Here is a 21,311-nt window from a genome sequence, read left to right on the forward strand (position 1 = left end):
AAATAAAATTTTAAAATTAAAGTATATATGCATCTTTCAGTTGATGTTCAATGCATTCCACTTTGAAAAAAAGTGCTCACATACTGGGTGAGCATCCTGCTAATTAGATAGAGAAAAAGTCCATAATTTAATCCCTGTGTTCTAACCAACCTCTCAGTCAAATATTAGCATTCATGTTCAGTCACTCTATCGCTGGTGAAACTTGCAGCAGTGTCCTAGATATTGACAAACCAACACTAGTTCGGAACAGAAAGATGACTTTATCTAACCCTGTAATCTTTGCAGGGACTATATCTTATATGGATCTTCTTACTTTTACAGAAAAATCTGATTTCAGAGTCTTGATATGGCAAGCCATAATGAGAAGGGCAATCCAGAGCATTTTTTTCCAGTCTTAAGAATTTACAGGTCAAAGTCAGTCTTTAAATACCTATGAAGTTAGAGGTTACCAGTGGCGATCCTCAGATAAGTGGGTGTTGTGTCCTAGATGAGGTGATCCTATAAAGAAGGGTAGCTATTTTTTGTTTTGCTTGTTCTGAATCAGTTTAATATAGAGTCCTATCAGAAGACATTGCAGTAGGTTAACACTAAAGTGACAGAGTTGTGGATCCATACACACAGCCCTATATCAGAAAAGCCTTATATTTTCTGTCCAAGTCTACTTGACCACTGCTACTATACTCGTGGTGTAATGGTGTATTCTATCAAACTTTCCATTTTATGAGGTACCTCATCATAGACACATGACTGTTATGACTTTAAAATATATTTAGGGCCAGAACCTCTTCCTAAGTTTGTGCAATTCTAAATTATTTATCTTATGTCACAAATAATAAATCAACTCATCACCATTTTACTGTGGAACATCTCCTTGCATGGCCATGTGAGTCTGTAAAGCTTGATGATCTACTATTCTGTCATAAATTCAGCCATTATTTTGGCAGCATATTTAGTGGCGTGTCTTTTCCTAGTGCTTAGAGGAAATAATTATGCTAAGGTATTTGTGTGAAAGTAGGGCTTTGTATCTTGTCACAAAATGTTTAGAGAATACCTTGTTGGGTATTTTTAATAAAAAGTTGAAGTAAAGATTTGCATGACCTAAATAAGAAATTAGACAGAAAGTTACAATGTAAGTTTTAACATCTGTGATTTTCTTCTGAATTCCTAGGGAATTTAAGAGCATCGTTCCTTTTCTGGTGCAGGTTTTTAGAAAGAGAAAAGGGATAAGGTGGCAGCTTTAAAGGAAAGGAGGTGATCTAGATTTACCCCTTTTTCTGATCGTCGCCTAGGAAGAAAGCTTCAGTGTTCCTCTTTGTGTGTGTTTTCTGTGCAGGCAGTGTGGCTTCAGAACCAAATCCTGCTCCATCTTTGTCGCTAATTTCTTTCACTCTGTAGGGAAGAAACACAGAACTGGAATTTCGTGCCGCATACAGTGTTTGCTGCCTAGCTAATCACCTTTCCCCATCACTGCCATTACAAATCTGTTTAAATGCAACTTTCTTCAGCATACAACATATGTATCTGTGGGAATGTAGCATGCTATGTAAAGACTCACTTCGCCTGTAATTGAAGTAAGCAGACTGATCCAAGGGCTATTGAAACCAGTTTGAAAACATCCATTGATTTCACTGGACCTCAGGTCATGGCTTGTGGGAGTTTTATTGTTGCCTTCAGTGGGAGTATGGGTTGGACAGAAAAAGGTAAACATACTGGATAGATGTTAACACAAAGTTAACAGATTTTAAATATCCAGTGTCTCTGCTTTCTCCTTACTAAATATGATAAGTACAAAACAGTTTAACAGTGTTAAAAGGCCATAATTTGTTCTCCTTCTCCACCACCCAGTGCTGCAGTGTTTATAAGCTTTTATCTGTTCAGAAAACACTTGGGTTATGTTGCTCTTAGAAACAGGAAATAAGCAGTGGTAAGAATTGGACAAATTTCGCTACGCTTACTGGCTTCACTGGGAATTCCTGCTGAGTAAGAGCTTTCAGATGTGTCTCAAAAAAAAATGCCAGGAGATCAAAATTGCACTGTAGAATGTGTAAGAAAGAAAGAAAGAAAAAAAAATAAAAGAGGGAAGGAAGGAAAGAAAGAAGGAAGGTCAGAAAAGATATGGTTGTTTTCATGCAGAAAAAAAGGGTTCTAAACACTTTTAAATTCTAAACAAATACTTTGATCATATCCTTAAATTTCAAGGCACTATTTAAAAAAATTTTCCTTTAATTTTGATTTAAATCTTCCTCTAATTTCCAGACTTCATATTTAACATGAAAAATCAAAAAAAACCCCAACCTACAAATGCTATCAAAGATACACTCCTATGTGTATTGTTATTTTGAGTTCATGGTATGATATTCTTAGAATAAACTGGATATTGTGGTAAGTGCAGATTTCATTCTAGTTAGCTAATTGTAATTGAGTCTGTTATGCAGTAAACATAGTATCTGTTAGGAATACTAAGGTAGACTCAACATGGTGGGAGCCAAAGATAAAAGGAGCATTAAAGCGTTTCAAATTCAATCATTAGGTTTCATTGCACCCATCTGCTACCAGAAAATATAATGGGCAGCTTGATTCATTGACCTTTAACTGTCATTTTTGAACCATGTTTTTTAAATCCATATTTTCAAGTCAGACCTAGAGAGTTAATTTGATAAGAGAATACCCAGTATATTTTAATGCAATTACTTTTTTCTTTTTATTTTTTTTTAATATAATCAGGTTTAACGGTCTGTTGTATGTTCTGCTAATCCAGTGAAAGTAGTTATTTCTTACTGAATGTAGTTAAAAGCAACTAATGTTCTAATTCATTAAGGATTCTATTAAACAGAAGATTTGCTGAACTTCTACTATTTTTTAATGCATGAACTAATATCTCTTATTAACTATTTCTGGGGGTTTCTGTTACACTAGAATTATACTTACATGTTTCATTTCCACAAAGATTATATAGCACAGCACAAGGGCTAAATACAGATTGAAACTGTGGAGTGCTTTGTATTTTGTTTCCAAAATGTGTTTTATCTCTTTCCTTTTATTTTCTGAAGCAGGTACTAACTTGTGCGGGTGAGGTGAAGTGCATACATCTCTTAGCAGTTCTATATGTGTGGCACACAAGTAGACTGTCTTATAAAATAGCAGTTTTTCTTAGTGAAAGCAGGAAACAATGTGATAAATGAGGATAATTTAATGTTTTCTCAGCAATGGCAAACTATTATACTATTGTGTCATCTGAACCTTGTGTAGTGGAAAAAAGTGATTACATGTACTTCTTTACACAACAAGATAGAATTCCTGAAATATTTATGTAATATAGAGACAGATGTATGTAACCTAACCTTATAATCCCATTTCACAGCTTTCCCAAATACTGGGAAGCTCGATAAATGGGAAGCCGATTATATTGGCACTGTAACTCTATTAATAGGATTCGGATTTGCCTTATTGACAAGCCAGTACTGTTAATATGATCCAGTATATTAAATTGACAGGAAAACTGGAGCGATAGAATGTATCTACAGCCTAATTGACAGGGAAGCTCTTTCAAAAGGTTCTTAATGTGGTTTTTATTGACAGAGTAACTTCAGTAAGTACATATCATTGGTGAGCAGTGTAAATATATTGGATGCAACTATGTTAGCAGATTCAGGTGTAGTTATTGTTCTGTCTTCCCACACTTCCATTTTTACTTTTGGTATAAGTTGTATGGAGCTCTCTTGTAAGGCCTTTATGAATGCCTCTTATGGCACCAGTCTAACTGCACTGCTCACAGGCATTTGACAAGTTGTGAATTATTTTAAATGTGTTCATCATTTTAAAATGAATAGCAGCAGTGCAGAGCAATGCAATAATGTGTCATGAATTTCATTATGCTTATTTATTGACGCTGTGATAGTGCTATTGTACTTTCAGCTTGAGTTCTTTATGTGTTGTGATGTTTGGCACCTCTTCTTACATTCTTATCTTGCATCTCCTCCAAAAAGTAGTTCGACTTAAGAGCTTATATTACAATTCCTTTTTCCTAATCTCATTTGACAACTTTCCACATTTTCTTCTGAGATCATGCTAATTTCATTACATTTCGTGTTTCTCCAGTGAAAAATAAAATAAGGCTCAGAAATCTGAAACTTTTATAAAAAATCCAGCAATATGGAGTTTGGTCTGGAAAATCTTGACTCCTTTTTCAGTAGGAGAAAGTTTTGGGTTCAGCTTCCATAGATTTTCTTTGTCATATCTTTCTTAGAGAGAGAAGTCTGACGTTAAACACACATCCTGCAATGGCAGAGGAGCTGAAGGCTTCTGTTGAGCTGACTTCCCTGCCGACAAAGAGACAAACTTATTCCTGAAATGCTTAAATCTTTTATTTCATATCAAAAATTCTGAGCAGGGTCTGGTCTCACCTCGTCTTTTGAATGTCACTCAGGCCTACTTTTTTTACCAGGATCACTTTAAAATATGTCATTCTGTAGTGACCTTTTTAGCTTCTTCAGTCTTCCGACTTGGTGCAATCATCAGTGAGATGAGAAGAACCCTGTCTGGGCCTTGTGATTTCTAATCCTTGCACTGTGTTAAATTCCCACAGTCCAGGCTTTTGTCATCTTTTGTGTCTTGTGCATTGCAGAACAAACTCTTGTAAAAATTTAAGATGTAGTTGGTTTCATTAAGCCAGTAGTACAAACAACTGAAATAATCTACAATAGCTTAGTATGACAGCTTAACCAATAAATCAATAATTTATTTTGGTAACAAATAAGGTACTTGGTAAGAGAAAACAGTGCACGGATTAGACAGTTAAACAGGGAGATCTTCATTCCTTTGCTTACAGGAAAGTATGGTAGTGTCTGTCTTCAGAGCTTCCCTTTTCAGAAGTCACTGTGCAATTGACTGAAGAGCTCAGGACCTGTTCCTGTCACAGTTTTGCTTTTCTCATTCCAAGAGAAAAAGAAAACACCAGCCACCAACCAACACTCTTTAATAAAGAGTACAGCAGCTTTGTGAACAGTATTGCCTTGTGCATCTGACTGTTTTTACTGGCCTGTGTTTTCAATGTGCTTTTGAAGAATGATACGTATGTCAGAAATTCACATAAACACGCTGTAGGACTTTTAACACCAAAATACACATTTGCAGCAAGTGTGAAACTTCCCAAATATGTACACGTCATAAAAATTATATCTCAAAAACATTTTCAAAGGGATGAGAGTGGAAAGCACATAGTAGGATAATATTTTTTAAAATAGCCTATTTAATTTTTTTCTTGAAAAAGATAGAATAACTTATGAGAGGTTTATGGCTAGTTTTTGTTTTTGTTGATGTTTGTTTTTGCTATTGGGAATGAATTTTCTTAATGAAGTAAACCTTGTGGAACCAAAACCTCCTATTTCAGGCTAAGTACACACACTCACTGGCAGTCTTGTACTGAGAAGTCTTTGTGAAAAATTGTACTATGTTGAACCCACACTGTTCCTAACAAAATGAAGACAATTGTCTGCTCTTTCAAAACTCGATTTGGCAGAATACAATTCTTTTGCCTCCAGAAGAAATTACCGTTATATAAAATCTTTGTTTCATGGGGGAAGGGTGAATACTTGGAATTCAGCTTTTCAAGAAAAGGCACAGAAAATGCTTGAGTTAGATATTAAGTGGCAGTCTGATAAAGGTGAGAGATGTTTCATTTCACTTTTGTGTTTAATGTTTAATTAAAAAGAAGTTAGAGTCAGCAAAGACATTTTGCTTTATTATAGTTCCAGGTATGAACACCTACATAAAATGGAGTTGCATTAAATCATTTCAGAAAATGTGATACTTCTTGGTTTAATTCTGAGAAAAAAATTTATTAATATTCTAGTTGTCTAATATTCTTAAATCTGATTAATGCCTAAGTCCTTTTTTTTCAAATTTTAGAGTACATCTTTCCCTTATATGACAATTATTTCTGGACATAATTTATCAAGAATACTTAAATATTGAATTTCTTTCTCTCTCCCCATCTTCTTTTTCTCACTTACTCTTTTTCTTTGTAGCCATTGATTAAAAAATCTTTTTCCTTAGACAGACCTGTTGAATTTCACACTCTTTAAAAAAAAATTCTCTAATTTTTTTCAAACAGTATGGAATACACCAAATATGGCTAGAAATCTTCAAAATTGTAATAAAAAATTTTTATTAAAAAATAAAAAGAAAGAAAAAAATAGCTAGGAACCTCTAATTTTTAAGAGACAGTCTGCTTCTTGCAGGAATTCTTGAAAGCAGAAGCCTTTATAAGTCGTCTGCTGTTCTCTTACTGAGCAATAGTAGAATTTTTGAAATCTGATTGATTAATATAGTGCTGTAATTTTAATCCCAAATTAAAAAAAAAAATAGTGTGTGCAGACCCGCAGTAGAACTTCTTTATATTTATAAAAATGGCATAATATTTCAACAGAAGTAAACACATATACCTTATGAACATGAATTTATGAAAAGATAAAAAAGGGATGAGATTAATATAGCCCATTGCTAAAAATATTCTCCATAATTCATTGTATAATGCTTGGCCCAGGCTGGTTCAAACTGTTTCCAGTGATTAGGTTTTTACTTCTTTTTTTTTTTTTCTTATGCGTTTATTTAAGGTTAATGGATCCTGTGAAGAATTTGTTTCTCATGCTCTGTTCTTGGCTATAATTTTTCATTTTCCTTTCTCTAAATTAAACTTTTGGATACCATAGCCATTCCAGAATTAATTAGTAGAAACTTAACAGTTGACTTTCAAACTTTTGAATAGTTTTATTTCTGAGTCTATAAAATTCAGTATTCGAAACACACCATGTGAGAGCTATACTTAGTGACAATTTTAGTTTATCTAGGTCCTCATGTGGTCATAATATACAAGCCCTGAGAGGTTAATAGAATGAGTGGTTTTGTAGACAGCTGATGGCACTTGGACAGATACTCTACGTGTTTTTCGTGCAAACACTGGCCAGTTAATGATTTTCAAAGTCCCATTGTTAGACTTTAGCAATTATATCATTGCATTTGAAATTTCATACCAGTAAATCCAACCAACTCATGTTGCCCCAAGAAGTTGTTGGTGTCCCATACCTGGAGGCAGTCAGCGCCAAGCTGGGTGGATCCTCGAGCAACCCGAGCTAGTGGAAGGTATCCCTGCCCATGATGGGGAAGGGTGTGCAGAACTTGATGATATTTAAGGTCTCTTCCAACCCAAACTGTTCGATGATTCTATGAAAACTGTATTTTGCACAGGTTTAATTTGTTTCTTCTTTTATTTTCCTTCTCCTCAACTCACTGAAGTAAAAGGTAACAAAATCAAACTGTACGATATTTTCCGAATGGTAGTAACCCTTTCTTTTTAAATTTAAATTTAAATCTGACCTCTTTTTAAATGGCTTTTTAAAATGAGCTTCATCTTCTGAGAAAACTGTATCAAATGTGTGTACAGAAATCCTGACATCTTTCTGCAACACTACACTAATGACAGAGTTCCTAAAATTTCACATTTAATCTAGAGCCACATATTAGAACAGATAGAAGAAAGTATTTGTAAAGGTCTGTTGTAGCAACTGTCAGAAAACAATATCTGTTGAATGGTTTAACAGCATACTCTCCTTGGAAATGAGTTGGTTTCACTAAGCTGTGAAAATGAGCTGTAAAACCAGGACCACTCCTCTAAGGCAGCTTTGGACAGTTAGGTTGACATCACAGACTATAATTCTCTGGTATCTAACTGGTTCTCTGGTCCTGCTACTGGAGAACCTGTGCTGTGGTAGCTGCTGACCTAATTGGTACTCCAGCCCTCAGCCTTGAATCACACAGATAGAAAATGTTTCTTTACTGTTTAACTCTGGTAACTTTTAGAGATGGATTGTTCTTGGAGATTTTTTTTGAGAGGAGGGTGAGAGTGAGGGTGGAGTTTGTTTTATTTTATTCTTCAGGAGTTTAATGATGCTGTCATTTGGATAATTTTTTTTATTTATGAAGAAACTGCAATTCCATGCAACTCACTTCTGACATGATGCATCTTACTTAGCTTTAGTTATTGCACTGCACATCTTGCTGGTTGTCTAGATTCCCCTATGGCTATAATACTCCCCAGGAGTATTATGTACCTAACACTAGATGACCAAATGGGATATTTTGTATTTCTCTAAAGCACATTGAGGGATCTTAGCTGATTAGCTTAGAGCGGCTTTCTTCAGGTGAACTGAAACCTACCTTAAAACTGAAGGTCCAGAGGCTTGGTGATTTTGTTGTCCTAGAAAGGGCTGTATATCCAGAGAAGAACAAGAGGTTTTTGAGATTTTTAAAATAGCGTTAGTTTCTTAGAGTTACAGCTATGCAATGTAAAGAAGTATGATTAATGCATGAGCTGGAATGTGTAATATCACTTCCATAAACATTAAAGTGTAAAAATTTTAAGTATATGACCTGTCACTTCAACTGAGATTACAAAAAAAAGAAAAGGTTTTAAGGGAGTTAGACATGTTAGACATTCATCTCTCTCTCTCTCATCCATCGTGAAGCAGATGTTTACATTTCTAAGATTCCTCCAAGCTGCCAAGCCTTAAAATGGAATTTTTTTAATTATCACAATTTTTAATAGATATTTTCATACATGAAACAGTACTCCCTTTGCTGCCTGTATCTCAGAGTGCTGTTACATCTCAACATAAGCGTCATACCTTCATAATTCATAGAAGGACTAATGCTTTTAGAGCAGAAAGAACAGTATTCAACTCCAAGCTCTGTGTCCGTATATGATCATCAAGTACTTAAATTTGTTCTTTTGTAATAATGAACTTGCTGCACCATGGCACCCACTTCATTGTATTGTGGCAAAATACAGTATGAAGGTAATTGGTCAAATTATTATCTAGTTAAAGGTCATTAATAATTACCATAAATACAGAATTTCTCAGCAGCTAAGATGTGGTCATAGCTTCTATTTTAAAATCTGTGTATTGGCTCATCCAGGATGTGTGAAATGTTTTTTTGCTATGAAAATGCAGAGACAAAAAGTATGACTGGTTCCTACAGTAGTCCAGTTTATAGTTAAGTTCTTAGCACCATCGAAAAGGAGGAGCTATAACTATTTCCAGAGCAAAAGTCTGACTTTTTTAATGGCAGAGAATAAGGCAGTTTATAGCAGGCATTTTGACTGCCAATATCTCAAAAAATGGGAATGTTGATTCTGGTAGCAGCTGTGTTTAGGAGGAGACAGATGTCTTTCGTAAGTAAAAGCATAAGGTCAGTTTTCCTGGATATCTCTATTTGATATATTAGACATAGAAAACAGACATGAGTTCTGCAGTTTTAAATGTTTGTTCAGGTTGATAAGTACTGGACTCTGTCAGTGTCATAATGATTGTATATGAGTGTATATAGGTAGGGTCGCTGCACAAAAGACAGATAGTAGCTTAAAACTTGTGAGAAGAAAAGAAACAGCAGAATTATAGCTGCTTCCAAAATATGATGTGCTGCATTGGAGAGATACAGATAAAAATGCTGAAATACTTAATCTTTACACCTCCTTCTTTTTTTTTTTTGTTTTCAAAGTTTGTTTTTCTGACTTGATATATACTAAATGTGAAGATGAACTTTTACTCTAATTGCATATACTAAAGCTAGGATGGATGTGAACATAATGTGGGTTAAAATCTTATTTTTAAAACTAAAGGATTTAGAAACTGGAAGTACAGTGTACATTGACATACATGCTGAACAGAAGATGGTTCTATATTTTCCATCCCTTCTCTAAAACACAAAAAGACATCCACGGTATACAAGCACATTTATTTCACAAGTCCCTTGGGAGTAACAGGTGTCTGCCTAATTTCTGCTGCAAACAGCAGTGACTTAAATTTTGGATAAAACTCTTTGCCTCTTTTCCAAGCTCAAATATTCCAACCATGAAAGTCGTTGCAAGTATTTCTAATTTCTAATTTCTCCTACTGATAAAACCAAAACAAAGACAAAAAAATGTGCAGGGGGTGGCAGGGATACCCAAATATCTAAGAGATCAGTCAGACTTGTGTAAACACTTGCTATGTGACACTAAACCTTGGGCCCTCAGCTTCATTAATTGAGTGCTGCCTGTGTTACGGATCCTGATCCGCTGGATGCTGCTGCGAAAGCCGGAGCTGCTGCGAAGCATAGTGGTGTGATGTGAAGTGATGCAGAAAACAGTAGAAGCTCTGTCGCTAGGTCAGCTGCAAGAAGAAGTGACGTGCGTGAATGTACAGTATGCGGAGTTTTCTGAATGATGCAGTCTCTCTTTCTCCCAAAGAACTTCAGCTAATGATACAAGGGGAATTCAGTTCCCTTTGGCAGGACTCCATGTTGGTCTGGATCCTTTTAATACTTCTGCTTCTACAGTTACTTGGCTCATGCTGCTAAAAATATACACGACAGGCTTAATGAAAGTATCTTCTTTTAAAAACTACTTGTCAACAGTGATCATTTAATGTTCTTGTTTGCATGTGTGGTTCTCATTATTCTGACATAGCTATTAATACTGATGAAAATTAAAGAGAGAAAATCCAAATATTTTTATACTTGCATTTTTCCAGTAGCATCTGAGAAACCCCACAGCTAATCAGCCATAAATTTTCTTGATTTTTTGTTTATTTTTTCAATTCAAGCGTAATATAGCAGTATACAGAGCTGCATTACAGCAGCAAGAGCTTCAGAATCCCAGTAGATGATGTAATTATGATTAAAAATTAGTATTATTGAATAATTCACTTTTTTAATATGCAAAAGCATTTTTTTCTCTCATTTTCAATAACCATCAGTCTTAATATCTATCTAATGAAAAAGCATAAACAGTGTCATCTGTCAGGTTACTAACAGAGAATGCCACTTATTGGAGCCTCATTGTTTACTTTAGCAGGTAATTTGTGGACCGGAATCATTTAATTGTTCTGAGCACATAATTACATGCCAGCATTTTCCAATTTAATTAAAATGTACAAATCTGAAGATTAAGGGAATTTTTGAATTATTAATCATTTCTCCTCTAGGAAATCTTGTTGCTCTGCAGGAGATTTGTCCAGTGTACAACTATACGTATTTTTTTCCTTCTCTTTCACAGACAGACAATTTTCCCGCAGAGCCCAATTACATGGGCAGCAGGCAGCAGTTTGTTCAAAGGTAAGGCCTATTAAATAACTTTCTTGGCTTCCCCATTTGCATTCTTGTCAAAATTGCTTTGCCAGAGAGTACAATTCAACTTAGAACAAGTAAATACAACTCTCTCTCTCTCTCTCTTTTTTTTTCTTTCTTTCTTTTTTTTTTTTTTTTTTAATATATATTTCAGTAGCTCCACGTTCAAGGATCCAGAAAGAGCCAGCTTGAGGGACAGCGGGCATGGGGACAGTGATCAGGCTGACAGTGACCAAGACACTAACAAAGGCTCCTGCTGTGACATGTCTGTTAGGGAGGCACTCAAGATGAAAACTACTTCAACTAAAAGCCAGCCACTTGAACAAGGTGAGTGAAGCCTACAATGCTTACAAAAACATAAACTTTAAACCATCTTTATCAACCTATTAGTATTGCAGTTGTGGGTTATCAGGGAGGAATAGCCCACTTATAATATTATCACAGAAAACAGTAAATCTTGTCACTAGCCCAGAGCAAAGAACACAGTATCTTTGAGAATGAACATGAAATGAAACCACAAGTGTCCAAAGAAGATTAAAAAAAAAAAAAAATTAGTATTTTTAAAAATGATTAGAATGTATTCTATCTCCACTGGCATTGCATGTGATTTATTATATAAAGTCCTTCTGTCAAAGTGTGATTTGGAAATTCAAACTAGACATGACTGCAACAGATAAAAGAATGCCAGTCATTTACATTCCTCATGTAGTTTGGAGAAGAGGAAAAGAAAATGCTTTGGATAGAAGACAAGAGTAAAAATTAATCAGAAGATGTTTTCATTTCATGGATGCATTTTCCTATTTGTAGTGTTGATTTCACAATTAAGAGTAGTGTGAGAAGTGTCAAATACTAATACAATCTGATTTTCAGTATACTTTCATTCACATTCCATGAAGATACCAAAGATTGAGAGTGTCTGTGAAACAACTAAAATTACTTCTATCAGGACAATGACAATGGTCTCTGCCAACATTCATTCTGCCAAACAAGCATATTTATTTCCTCAAACTGTGTCCAATTCATTTTTTTCCCAGATGTGTTTTATCTAATTAGGAGGTCTATTTCAAAAGATACATTTCTTTTTTTTTTTAAGCATCAGGCAGACAAAGCACTCTAGCATTCTCTGCCTTTTCGCTTTGCTTCTACCCCGTAAGCAATAAAGACGTGCACTACTTAATTATTTTTAAATATTTTGTATGTTTCCCATTGTTTTACTTTGTTGTGGGGAAGGTGATTCACTGTTAGAGATAGTTAAGAAATTATTAAATCAGTCAGCCTTAATAAGAAGTTATATTTCTAATTGAGCAGAAATATATGATAAGCTTTTTAGTAGTTGTTGATTAATTGGACCTGGATTTTTTGCCTCTTAGCTTTGTCTGATCTGTAGTACAATCATCAGAAAATACATGTTCAACTTCATTTTTCTGATTATGTTGAGATTGCAATATAATTTTTGCAGTGTAGAATATTTAGAATGCTGCAATATAATTTATTCTGTATACATTTGGAGGTTGACCTCATATGTGACCTTATTTTCCAAGTAATAAATGCTGGAAAGATTATTTTTTCCTGACCTTTTGCCACAGCAACTCTCTGCTTATAATTGGACATTGATCTGTATAAAGATGCAGTGCAGGATTTTTTTTTAAAGAAGCTATTTGAGCGTGCGTCTTATTCTCTCAGTTTTGTGTGATAAAAAGACAAAAATTCTGAATTTCCATCTATCGAGTATAGCCATGAAAGAGCTTTAAAATTTTTAAAGTTTCACTAGGAAACTATCTAGTACTCAGATTAAAAATGTGGGGGTTTTATTTTAGAAAAGGACTGTATGGCTAGTGTTCATAATACTGCAGTTTGTCCAGCAGCATCAATTCTGGTCAAAATATATGCAGTCTACTAAGCATATTAAGCCAACTCTTCCCATGGTTTATTTTCATTATAATTCAAAATGTTACATGCAGATTTACATTTGTCAGTATACCTGGATGAGGTGCCCAGTTCATCAAGGAAATTTATTCCAACTGCTCCTATGAATTCCTTATGTTCTTAGTAAGCATATATTGAATTGTGGGTGTTAGGTATTGTCAGCCGCTGAACTACAGCAGTGGGTGTTTATGTGAATTTCTTTACTGAGGAAAAAAAATAATGGGGATAGAGAGATAAACTACTTTTTCCTTTTTAAAAAAAATTTCTTTTGCTCCTCCCAAATATAATTACAAATGGTAATGATATAAATTTGTTTACTTGAATGAACTCCTCCGTCTCAAGTGTGCTGTAATAAAATCATTGTCACATTATGAAAACTGAACCTGCATCAAGCACCTTATGGTATTTCAGGTCATTGCAGTAACAAATGTGGTGCTATGTGGTGTTCCCAATAAAATCAATGATTACTTGTCATCAAGCTTAGTATGATTAGGGGTCTTAGCCCAATGTAATTTTTCTATTTTGAAACAAGAGAAATAAAATTGCTTTCTCTAGTCATAAGCCAAGTTGAAGGAAGGTAAGAAATATGATATATGTGATTAGGATAGAAAAAGAATTGAATTTTTCTTTAGAGAAAAATTGTTTTCTCAGAAAAGGAGATGGAAAGCTTGCTATAAACAATTGTCTCCAGCAACGCCTGAAGCAATATCAGAAGTTGTGGTTCTGTCATCATTCTGGGTTGTATGCAGGGATGGGAATTCACTATTTGGTAGCCAAGTTCTAGGCTTGATTATTGTTGTTTAAAGATATTTAAAATACTTTCTCTTCTGCTATTAAAACAATACAATTATTAAATCTTCTGACATTAACGAAAAATTATTGGATTAGCTGTGAAGTCAGGATCTTGATGTGAGAGTCAATTTAAAAATGAGTTAGGTTTAAGTTTGACATATTCTTCACGTAATTCCAAACATTATTGGAACATGTCCAATTCTACACATGGCAGTAATAAGAATGCTAGTTGTACCAGTGTTTTGATGACAGCTTTGAGCAACTATAGCCTAGATAGTTGAAAATTAAAAGGCCATACTGAGATAAAATGTAGGTTGGTAGCGCTACAGCAATTGTGCATCTCTCAGTAACAGAGAAGTAGGAAATTTTATGAAAAAAATTTTGTAGAAAAGATGTCTTCTGATTTCAGCATGGGATAGGAAGCAATCAAGCTTACTTTATGATTTTAATTAAATTGATGAAAACAGTGAATGATAGAGCCTGTCAGTTTACTATTGAAATAGTTGATTTCAAGGAAAATATATTCAGATAGCAAGTTTTGTCTGGTAGTGATTTTAAACATTTTCACAAATAAGAAAGACAACGCAAATTATTAATTAATTATATTATATTCTATAATTAATTTAATAATTAATGAAATTATTATGGAATGGCCTTAATGGAAGGAAAGCAGAAAAAACCCCCAAACTTTAAAAGTTATACGATAGTAAGTCTTGTGTTAAAATAGGCACGTCCCACTTTAGTTATCTCAGCCTTATAGTCTCTTGCTGTGATAGCTAAGCCACTTTCTGCATAAGAATATCTAGCTGTTTCTTAAGCTTACTTATGCTATCTTAATCAGCTGTCTTACTAAACAGCTTGTTCCATATGCCTGCTACTCTTTTAACAGAATTGTTTGGGATAAATTTGTTTTATTTACCTGTCTTTTTTTCCACTTCTGTTGCTGATACTTTAAACCCTATCACTAGTTTGGACAGTTTGAGATCACCCTACTTAGAAGTCTTACAAGAATTAATAGTTTTAAACACATCTGTCAAATTGCCTGTTTATTTTGCTTGAAGTAGTAGCATGTAATATTCACTTTTTGCATTTAAACAACAGAGTAATTGTTTTGTTTGGTATGGTTTAAGAATCAGAACAATAATCTATAGTTCTTTAAAAGATATCCAAAGCTGAAAATTATATCATAAACCATAAACAATAATATCTACAAGGGAGCAGTAAGACAGTGAAACGTTAATTTTATGCTTTTCTGAGTGAGTCCTGCATATGCTTACCTTATAATCAGTAAAAAATAGAGAGTTATGGACTTTTCTATAGTTACTCATAAATTATTGTCTTTGTTAGATTTTCCCAGGAATTTTTACTTTCCTTTTCTTTTCTGTTTTTATTGCTGTCTGTGTTTTCTTGTTCTAGTGTAAGTCTACACTTTCATGTCTTTGTCAAAAAAAACTTCAAGGGATCAAATATTTCCAAATTCAGTAGCTTTGTTGAATTTTTGCTTTATCACTGTGCGTTGCATCTTTCTTTCAACACAGTTTCTTGCCATTCACACCTGCATCCCATAGAAGAGCCATTTCTGCATATGCTGTTGCCTCATTATCAATAGCGTGGATCCTGAGAATAAAGAAAAAAACAGAGGCGGCTGCTTGAAGGAAGGGTAAAAGGAAACTCTTCAGCGTAGTTGTCATCTTCTCCTTTAGGACCAAGATTGCCCATCAGGCTTCTCTGTAAAACAGCACCGTTTTAGCCTAGGGTATAGTTACTAGTATAAAAGGAATTTAATGTATCTGCATGAAAAAAAAAGTGATAATAAGTGTAACTTGAAAATATAATAGCTTTCTTCATCACAACAAAAATACGTTTGCATCACAACTGAGGCAGATCTGCATGCAAGTTTTAGGAGTAAAAATTATATCAGTGCTAGAGAATCTCTGTGAATACTGTTTGTTATCCCTTGTGTTTGCCCACTGAACAAGTTCACATAAGAAGTGTGTAGTAACTTGTTCATTTGTAGTCTCTATTTCTAAACAAGACTGATCCTAAAAATCAAATATTCTACATTATCCATCTGTAGCAGAGCAGAAACTACAAAAAATTTTTACCAAGATTTTTCTGGACTATCCATTAATTTTCCTGGCATAATCTTGCACGAATCCGTTGGATAATTAAAATCCATTCTGTTTAACTGAGTTAGAATCAGTCTAGACTGATAGGTCCAGAAAGTTCATCAAGCACATTTCTGCTGTCTGACATCATCACCAATGCTTTCTATGCCATTGGGGATGATGAGTTCTTTATGAATACACCAGCTCAATGAGATAATAGAAAAAAAAGATTGTGGAGAAATATTTCTTTTCAAAGTTTGCAAAACTGGTGATGGCCTCTTCTGAGAAACTGATAGAGGCTGAGAGTCCCCAGAAACTGACACAACATGTGAAATCTTTTGTTCAACAATGCTTCCTCCCATAAGTTTTTTTCCCCTGGACAGAACATCAATCACATTCTCTCAGTGCTCAGAATAGCTGTCAGACTGCCTTTCTCGTTCTGACACCACCTAAGAGTCTTTATGTCCAGCACTCTCATCCCTTCTAACTCACTTACCTCTAACATGGTCAGGTAAGATGCTAACTTGCTGTTTACTTGCACGCAGTACCCATTTTTCAATTTCATCTGATGAATTGTTTTCTAGGAAAGCTATCAGAGCAACTTAATTGTACGGAGGGTCTCCTTCCTTTTCTTAGTATGTCTTAGTAGTAGAATCTGTTTCTAGAACTGTAAAATTCTGAAAATGGTTACCTGAAGCCCACACAAAATAACTTTTTGAGTCTCAGGTTTTCTGCTTCTCTTTGTTATTTTCTTTATATTTTTCTCTTCTTTTTTTGTTTCTGTGCTTTATGCAAGCACATGTATGATCCTAATGAGGACTAGCATAGGTCAAAGGCAACTTATTTATTCTGTACCTGTTTCTGATTGACCAAATTTGCTATCAACAAGCTGGAGATATTTGATTTTGGCCTTATGCTAATAATGAGACTTTAAGATTAAAAATGTAGGTAGAATTGCAGAGTTTTATGAAGAATAAGACCATTCTTTGATATCTACTCCAGTGTGTATAAAAAGTTCAATATGACATTCGAGCAACTGACATTACTTCTTTATTTTTTTTCTGCTGTGAGTACTTTGTTCAGTGAAACAGTACTCCTAAATGTAAGAGAATTACCAGCATTATTATTGGTCTCATACTTCTTATAAGTCCTTGTGAATGGTGATATTCAAACTTCAGTTGGTATTAAACTTTTAACTTATTTCACTTTTAGTCAGAGGAAACTAATAAAAGTTTCAAATGTTCTAAGTATCTTGATTTCAAGCATTTAAAGATGATCTAGGTAACACTTCCACAAGATTTCATTACCTGGGCTGAGCTAAACTATGCAAACATTCTGTAGTTCCCTTTTCTGAGAGATCAGAATTATTTTCTGCCTTCTAACCTAAGTTAATGAACTAGAGAGAAAAATACAGGTCAGTTGCCTTTGACGTACAGATGATTGTCAGCTTTTCTCATGTTAATTTGCAGTAATCTATGACATATCTTTTGCTGTATAATGTATAAAGCAAATTATATGATGGATTTATACAAAGTAAAGAAAAAACTCTCATATCTGCCAACTTTTGTTCACTCAGAATATTATGTTGAATATCTCTCATGGTTTAGGTTCTATTTTTAGAAAATCTCCTAGTCTACCAGCCAATTTAAGTTCATCTTTTAGATTTCAGCTATTTTTATACCAAGTTCAGGTTTGTGATTGAAGCTGTGTGACTGCTTCAGAGTCCAGTTTGTTTGGTGCTTCCTCGTTACAGATGGGAGGGCTCCCAGGCACAGCTTCACCATAGTGTGCTCATCTCACAAGTATATGAGCAGCTTTGGTTTTCAAGCAAGGTTATCTGGGTAAGGAAGGGGAAGTTTGAGGAAGCAGATGTTTGTCCTAAAAGAACAGAAAAGTCAGAAAAGGAAGTGAAGTGGTATCCTAATGGAGAAGAGATAGATTCACTTAATGCCTCACGATTTTTCTGCCTCTGTTGATACAAAATAGAAAAGTGGTGAAAATATTTTGGCAGCTAAAGTGACATACATAAAGTGAATACAGTTTGCCTCAGACTGCCTTAGCCTATTACTGCTGCCTGTTATTGCCCATTTTCCTGCATTTCAACCAGCGTTGTGTTTTGCCAAACTGGGTTTTTAATCAGGTGCACGTTTCAGCACCTGGCAGATTATTGCCATCTTACACCTGGTAAGTTGTGAAGTTTTGTGAACAGCATATCCCAACTTAATTAATGCATTTAACCAAAGATTAGGGGGCAAATTTCTATAACTGACTTTCAAAACATACAGAAAGAACTTTATGCATTGGTACATGCAAACATGTCACTGACTCAAAGGGATTACAGCCATTCAGCACAACTTCATCTATGCACCATTTGGTGTATTATGCCACATTTTTCAGGTAATTTAATTTCTCCTCCACATTATTTCTACTTATTTTATAATTAAAAATTAATTCAGTGGTTGAAAATTATAGGTATTTTTGATGTGGTTTGTTTTCATTGGACGCTTCACTATCGAACCAATTTAGATATGTCCTTACTAACATCTGAAAAGTTCGTGACTGCACCAATAAAAGTATTCATAAATTTCAGAAGAGGTTTCTTTGATGAGCTTATTTGCAAATTAATTCATGCCATACACTTCAAGATCATAAGTCTATTATCATAAGTCTCGTATCTGAGATTCTAATATTTGGGTGCTGTAGCTGTTGGTGCTCATCTCTTTCTGCTTTACTTCAGAGGGAACAAAGCAGAATATCCCTCCCCTGTCACTAGTGCAAATCTCATTACATCCTTTCAGTACTTTCTGTTTTGACACTGCCTTTCCTGGGGCTGAGCACAGTTATTGTACTGCAGTTTGTTCTTGGAAGGCTTAGAATCCATAAGTTATCTTTTCACTTTATTCCCACCAGAGGAGCAAGAGAAGGATTTGCAGTTCTCAGTAAGATGAGGTCCTTCTATGTCAAAATCATTATCTTCAGCTAACATTTCCTCTTTTCAGATTCTTTTTATAAATTGAAAGAAAAGTGGGGGCATAGAAAGATCAACAACTTCTGAAACAAGGAAATCAGAAAATAAAGAGTTTTCATAGTTTCAGGCTTTATGCATTTCTCTGGGTGGCAAATGGATGTTCTCTACTTGTGCTTACTTTTGTTAATTAATATTTTAGGGCATATATTCATATATTGGATGGATACTTGATATCAAGGAAACCATTGTAACAGGATTGGAGAGTCTATTCCTGTCTCTTACTCTGTGTCTGAAAAGTCCTTGCATGGTGTACTTACAGGTTTATTTTAATTAAGCTTACACAGAACTAGAGTTTTAAAAAAACATATATATGAGGGTATGTGTGTTTATTCAGTTATATAGAGGAGATCATTAAAATAAATACATCTTCTCTCTGCCTCATTTTAAATCATCATTGTATGATTTATGTATCTCCTCTTATTGACTCAGCAGAAAATACAGATATGATAAACAGCAATGGTAGACAAGATTTAACAAAATCCTATTGCATATTCTAGCCACATTCTTTTTACCAAAAAGAAGCGATGTTCTGCAGATGGACTTAAAGCCGATACATATTAGATGGAAATCTCAACAATTGTATTTATCAATAGTTCTATGTCCAGCTGGGGAAGACAAAAGAGAAGTGTCTCAAATAAGAGACAGGAGTTAATTATTCCATTCAGCAACACTTTAGCTGCAATACTACTAATTGTATTTTGTTCTTCTGGAACAAAGAGTATCTCCTAATGTCTGTGCACACTAATAGAGACTGTCCTTTTCATGGCCTTTTTTCTGTTTATATACTACTTTTCTCCGATGCCGTGGTTTCCAGAGGGAGAAACGTGGTTTAATTTAATTTGGGCCAGAGTTGCAGCATGCTCTAATTAGGGATATATCCACAGTACACAGTTTGTAGGCATATTTTAGAGAAAGATCTGGAAGAATTCAAAATCAAAAAAAGAGGTATAATAACAGCAGAAAATAGAGGTTTGTGAAACATCACCTGTAGCTGAAGTTTGAAAGAAGTGTTTGTTTAGAATCTGTGTGTGTTTAAACAAACAAGGACTAGGGTGAAGCATAATAAAGGTCTTTGTGTATATAAAACTGTTATAAACAGGATTGTGATTGCTTTTCTTTTCTTTTTGTTTAATTTTCTGGAAAAAGTATTTAAGTTATATTTGAGAGAGAACTTTACTATAAAGATGTGTAGGCACTGAAGCAGGCTATCCCTGTAAGTCAAAGAATACCCTTTCCTGGAGATTTTTTAAAAAGGTTAAATACACATTTGTCAGTGATAATCTAGATTTATTTTAAACTACCCAGGGCCAGAGGATCCACTTTAGACCTGCTTTTTATGATGTCAAAATTAAATATGGGGATGCATTGTACTGTGTAATCCTGAGTAAAACATACTGAAAAAGAATATTTGCTCTTATCTGTTCTGCAGCCTCTTGTCTCTGAACATCTTCATCTGGAAGAACTCACCATGTTAGAGAATTGCAAGGCATGTGGATTACGTAGTGCTTCCCAACAATAATACCTGACATTATAATATAATATGTAGCATTTAACATGGATTTGGCTCAGAGACAGAGCTGCAGAACAATTAATTAATGAAACTTAGTGAAACTTTGTGTAGTCTCTGTACATCAGTGATACGCGATGCCATGTATCAGCCTCTGTGCACCTACTGCCCGAGCCGATCTTCAGAATGGCAGAGCAGCTGGTTTCCATTCCCTGCTGCTGCTTTCTCCTATTCCAGCTGCTGCACTCAAATAACCTCCCTTCCCCAAGTGGGCTTCATATGGTTTGAAAGGGACTTAATGTACCTCAGTGCATAGGGAACTTTTGATGCATATTTCATCACGTTTCAGTTCTTTCTACAGGGAACACTGCATGTATAACAGATGTTCACTGACTGCTACCCTTTCCTGAAGGTGACATGCCCTTTTCTGTGTTTCATCTCTAATGTATATAGAGCTGGTAATGCCTGCGTGGTACTAAAAAATAGTGCTCCATGGCTGCCCCTGTGCTGCATGCCAAGCTATATTTAATTCCATCTGCTCCCCTCTGCAGCATGAAATGGAGAAGAGCATATGCCCAGTACAAGCAAGTCACACTGTGGCACAGGTAATACCCCTTTATTTAAGACAAGTATAGGTATTTTTTAAATTTAGGACTCTAGTCCTCCAACTTTTTAATACATAATTTTTTTCATATATATTAGCAGGGATGTTCACGTAATTACATATCAAAAAATGCCTAGTCTTATATCTCTTACTATTATTAATGCAATATTATTAATATTGTAA

The 21,311-nt window shown here is 34.7% G+C and overlaps 1 protein-coding gene across 13 annotated transcripts in view; it reads left to right on the top strand.

Moving 5' to 3' along the window:
* PCDH17 (protocadherin 17) overlaps nucleotides 1-21,311 on the top strand; it is a 90,219-nt gene that overhangs the window by 18,079 nt on the left and 50,829 nt on the right. For 12 of the 13 annotated variants that reach the window (XM_048295432.1, XM_048295436.1, XM_048295438.1 and 9 more), the window contains exons 3-4: nucleotides 11,093-11,151; nucleotides 11,318-11,490. In XM_048295432.1, coding sequence (XP_048151389.1) covers nucleotides 11,093-11,151; nucleotides 11,318-11,490 — 232 coding nt within the window. The remainder of the gene's footprint in view (nucleotides 1-11,092; nucleotides 11,152-11,317; nucleotides 11,491-21,311) is intronic. The other variant, XM_048295435.1, reaches the window with a different exon arrangement.

Source organism: Corvus hawaiiensis, chromosome 2, assembly GCF_020740725.1.
Source record: "Corvus hawaiiensis isolate bCorHaw1 chromosome 2, bCorHaw1.pri.cur, whole genome shotgun sequence".
NCBI classification, from domain to species: Eukaryota; Metazoa; Chordata; class Aves; order Passeriformes; family Corvidae; genus Corvus; species Corvus hawaiiensis.